Source organism: Quercus lobata, chromosome 5, assembly GCF_001633185.2.
Source record: "Quercus lobata isolate SW786 chromosome 5, ValleyOak3.0 Primary Assembly, whole genome shotgun sequence".
In the NCBI taxonomy this organism is placed as follows: Eukaryota; Viridiplantae; Streptophyta; class Magnoliopsida; order Fagales; family Fagaceae; genus Quercus; species Quercus lobata.
In genome coordinates this window covers 75,761,590-75,766,600 of record NC_044908.1, presented here as the reverse complement: position 1 = coordinate 75,766,600, position 5,011 = coordinate 75,761,590, and the positions used below count along the sequence as shown (strand labels likewise).

Here is a 5,011-nt window from a genome sequence, read left to right as displayed (position 1 = left end):
ATTGTCGGGGTGGTGGGATTAGGATTACAACGTTTTGATAAAATAATTATTATTATAATAAATGTCATGTTGCATTTAGCTACAAAAGAAAACTCACCCCAAAAAAGAATTTTTTTTTTTTTTTTAAATACAATTGAATTTTCCTTTTTCTAAATGAAAATTGAAAATCATTTTTATACAACATACAATGTTATTTGCTGTAAAACTTTCTCCCTTGCAAATGTGGTGAACTTACAAAATTATTTAATAACTTTGTAGGGCCTAGCCTTCCCAATACTTATCCTATTCCTATTTTATAGAAATTTAGGTTACAATATTAAGTTCTCCATCATGTAAGACCCAATTGCAATCTTGTACCGTTGTACGCGTTCATTGTGGCACAATAGTAGAGAAACTGAGATCATTTACAGAGATTTCATCCATTGGCATGAATTTAGCCACCGAAAATGCAGGGTGTTTCGGTTCAGGAAGGGCTACTAATTCACTTCCCAGCATAACTACCACAGTCGACATGGTGGGTCTATCTTGTGGGTTTTCCTCAACACACAAAAGTCCAATATGTATGCACTTTACAATTTCTGATGTCGAACATGATTCCATCATGAAGTTGTCCACAAACTCTAATACTTTATCTTCACACCACAATCTCCATGCCTATCAATTTAGATTGCAAATGGAGTTATACTTCATATATGCTATCCCATTTCCATTTTTTCTAATTCTAATTCAAGGAGAAAAAGTTAACATACATATGCAAGGAGTGTCTGAGAATGTTCTGTAAGGTAGAAGCCACTACTCCGTTTCCCGCTAATAATCTCAAGCAAGATTACACCAAAGCTAAACACATCAGACTTCACAGAGAATGCTCCTTCCATTGCATATTCTGGAGCCATGTATCCACTTTTTGAATACCAACATAATTATTATTATTTATTTTATTATTAAAAAATCAAGAAGAAGAGAAATAAAAGAAGAGTGACTTACTATGTTCCTACAACTCTTTTGGTGTTAGCTATATTTTGGTTTTCAGAAAAGATCCTCGCCATTCCAAAATCTGATATTTTTGCAACCATGTCATGGTCCAACAACACATTGCTAGGCTTCAAGTCCCTATGAATGATTTTAAGTCTGGAGTCCTCATGAAGATATAGAAGTCCTCTGGCAATCCCGCAAATAATATTATAGTAAGTCTTCCAATCAAGTTGCAAGCGCCTTTTTGAATCTGAAATTCAATATTAATGTTAAGTTATGACATCATGAATAAATGTGAATTGTAGAAGTCTACAAGAAATCCAAAATACTATCAGACTTATAAAAAAAAATGTAGGAAGAAACAAACCAAAAATAAAATTATCAAGGCTTTTGTTAGGCATGAACTCGTATACAAGCAGCTTTTCGTCTCCCTCTATGCCATATCCCAGTAGCCTCACAAGATTTTTGTGTTGAAGTTTTGCAATAAGTACGACCTCATTTTTGAATTCCTCTAACCCTTGTAATGACTTCATTGAGAACCTTTTGACTGCTATTTCCTTCCCTTCAGGTAGCACACCCTGAATGAAATAACCCCCAAACAGACAAATTCAGGTCCAAATTGTTAATTGGTGTGGATTGTATTAGATTACCATTTGAAGACTTTTGCGTACATGACAAAAATTACATTATCTCACTAGATTCATGTGACTTTAGGTACGACTTATTTGCCGTAGTCTTTATTGTAATCTTTCCTTTTTAGTGTTTTCAACGTTTCTCTATGTTGTGGTATTTCTATTCGAAAGGTTAATTTTCCACCTTATATTTATTCTTTATTTCAGAAATGACAAAGATTATATTGATTATATATACCTTGTAAACTTTACCAAATCCACCTTCACCAATCTTGTTGTCATCTGAGAATTTGTTTGTGGCGGCTTCAATTGTCCCAAAATCAAATTGCAAGGATTCTACACTTGTTATTTCTCTTGTAGCTAAACATCCAAAAATAAATAGATGTAAGAGATTACACTACAAAGAACACTGATTTCAGATATGTTGAGGTTAGAGTTGTACATAATCAATATAATCTTTATTATTTTTGACAAATTACCAACCATCCTAGAAATTTAACTTTTAAAATAGTAAGGAATTTATATTGTTTTTCACGTGCGGCTTAAAACACAATCTTAATGAAATGATTCCTTCTCGTGTACTTTTGAAAATGAGTAGTGTGTGACATAGGATGTGAACATAAAACCACTTGCGTACCATGATAATTTAGGATGCTGTCAGATTTCTCAGAATTCAATTCGTTTATAGCATCAGATTTCTTTCTTGCTTTCCTCCTTCGGAAACAATAAAGCAGAGTGACTAGCACCACAGAGGCAGCAATTGTAACACCAATAACGATAGCTATTACCGTTGAGATTTTGCCTTTACCCGCAAAAACAATAACATGTTAGTGAAGTAAAGTAATCAAGCTTCATCAATACAGATGATCGAGGGTGAAACTTGAATCAATAATATTTAATTTGAACTGTAAAATGGATCATCTTGATATAGGATATGTACCTTTTGGTCCAGGCCCTGGTGCGGGAACAGCTTGTACCTGGTAAAACGCGAAAACTTCATACCTAACGTTACAACTAGGATTCAGAACACGACCCCCTCTCTTTCCACCAAAAGTTGTGGACAAGTTTGTTATGGCTTCCCGAAGACACCTATTGCAATCAAAGCTGGATAGGTCAGGGAGGCACTGTACAAGGTTGTATAGCGTTTGCGAGTCAGTAAATTTGGTTTCTTTGGTACCAAATCTTTTAGCACCGGACGAAGCATTTGCTGCCGCCAACGGCACCAAGTCACTCAATGTTTTTGCTGCAAGCTGAATGAATCGACTCGGCTCTGTTATATCCAACAAGTTCCACAGAATCTTACTAGGCTTGTCTTCCATAATGGAGAAGAATGATCGATTTGAGTAGCGTAACATGCATTCATCATACCATATCACGGCCTCTTTTTCTTCAGGGCAGTACAGCTGAACAATCTCTTTGGTCGATGTTGAGACGCAGTCTTGGCACTCAATGGTGGCGAGGTCACCGCGGCAGAGGAAGAGGCCGTAAACTGTGTTCTCCGGTGTTTGAGTTTGTCCAACGGTGGTGTTGTAGAAACCGGTTTCGCGAGTGGAATTTGTGGAGAGGAAAGAGAGGAGGTTGTTGAGGTTAGACTGGTAGGTGCTATTAGGGGAGAAGGTGGTTTGGTTTGAACAGAAGTGGTAGCGGTATTCGGCTGCTTCACTCGTAAGGCTTAGAGAGGTGAATATGGAAAGGAGCACTAGGTGCATGGAGACACTGAAAGAAGGGATTTCCATATATATATGAATAGTCTTGTGCTCGTACTGCGCTCAGACTAAGGAGTCTCTGACTCTCTGGTGTCTCAGGTGTCAATAATACTGAGATTCAATGAAGAAAGCCAAGCCACCTACCGTTGAACTTTTCAAAAATGATATGGGTTTGAAAAATTAAAATCAGTCAAAACGAGACTTCTTTTTTCCACGATTTGTGATTCATTAATAATAAAATTGATTTTTATTTATTTATTTTGATAGGTAAGTAGTGGAGAGGGGAACCTGAGATCTGAAAAAGGACTACCATCAAATATGGTATTAGCATTGGCAGGGGTGGAACCTGAAATTAAAAAAAGAAAAAAACGAAAAAAAAAAAAAAAGGAGAAATTTATAAACCACAAGATAAATAGATAGAAATTGAATTGAAATATAAAAGAAAAATGAGAAGAAAATTTGTGTACCTTTAAAGATTTTAAAGCTATTTTTGTTAAGAAAAAGAAAGTAGTTGAATGAGAATGCGACCATGAGATCAATAAAGAGACGGAAGTCACTGACCTGTGAGAGAAATTGCACTAAGATGAGAAGAAATTTTGTATCTGTCAATCTCATGAAACTATTGTCTCATTTATATGTAGGTCCCGTGTGATACAATGATCTCACAAGATACCCCTTACCTACCGGGAGATGAGTAAATTGAGTAAAGTAAAGTAAAACACATGTAAAGTTGAATGAAACTTTTGAAAAGATACTAGTGAAACACATAAAATAAAAAATAAAATTGAAGTGTTGATTGGCTAGTGGCTAGCGTGCTTGGGAAAGCATTTTGGGACTTGAAATGGACATGGACAGGGGCGGGGGGCGAGGGGCTGGGTCATCTCTAAATTTTATCTACAATAAACTTTTTTGTATTTACTTTAAAAAAAAAAAATGTAAAATATTTGTGGGGCCAAAGCCTCCATGTCAAATATGAGCTGATATCTCATGTGCCAAGCACATGAGACCACTCTCTTATTAATAGGTGAGCCTCACATGCAAGAGACCAATCTCTCACTGAAAAGTGGCCTCACACGTGTGTGACCCACCTGTTAGTAAGAGAGTGGTCTTATGCATTTGGCGCATGAGAAATTTTCCCATCAGATATATGGTTCCAACATTCAACAACCACTTGACTCCAAAATTTAAAATATTAATCTATAACCCGTTCAATGAACGGAAAGTAACATGATGTAATTTTATTAAATATAAAATTTAATAATTATGGTAGTTATTAATATTTATTTATTATGATTGTGTTTGTATATGAAAAATGTATATTTTATCATTACACATCAATCAATATATATATATATATATAAACAGAGATCTCACGTGGGAGAGCATGAGATTCTGCCATGATGACTCTTTGTTTCCTTTCCTTTGATTCATTGTTTTAAGACTCACCAATTAAAAGATAATGACTCTTTGTTTTCTTTGGTTCATTGTTTTAAGACTTTTCCTCACTTTCCTCACAAGATTAAACAAACAGTTTGGGTTTTATCTTCTTCTCAAAAAAAAAAGTTTGGGTTTTATCCTATGACACCTCTCATCCTTTATATATACCTAGTCATATTCTTTCATGTCATCTCATCTTAAATACACATAAAATTATCCAAACCAAGAAGGATGCCGCCCTTTAGATTCAACATGTCAATTACA

At 35.3% G+C, this 5,011-nt stretch overlaps 1 protein-coding gene across 1 annotated transcript; it reads right to left on the bottom strand.

Annotated features, from left to right (window-relative positions):
* Positions 1-369: 369 nt before the first annotated feature.
* On the bottom strand, positions 370-3,313 carry LOC115991146 (cysteine-rich receptor-like protein kinase 10). The gene is made up of 7 exons (XM_031114888.1): positions 2,545-3,313; positions 2,242-2,406; positions 1,843-1,964; positions 1,340-1,550; positions 985-1,222; positions 750-900; positions 370-654 (listed from the first exon to the last, which is right to left on the bottom strand). Exons 1-7 carry the CDS (start codon positions 3,311-3,313, stop codon positions 370-372), a joined length of 1,941 nt encoding a protein of 646 aa, XP_030970748.1.
* Positions 3,314-5,011: the final 1,698 nt, after the last annotated feature.

Coding starts and splice junctions, on each gene's coding strand:
- LOC115991146 (XM_031114888.1), bottom strand. CDS start 3,313: ATGCACCTAGTGCTCCTTTCCATATTCACCTCTCTAAGCCTTACGAGT. Junction 2,407..2,544: donor ACCAGGGCCTGGACCAAAAG/GTACATATCCTA, acceptor TTGCGGGTAAAG/GCAAAATCTCAACGGTAATA. Junction 655..749: donor CTCAGACACTCCTTGCATAT/GTATGTTAACTT, acceptor CTAAATTGATAG/GCATGGAGATTGTGGTGTGA.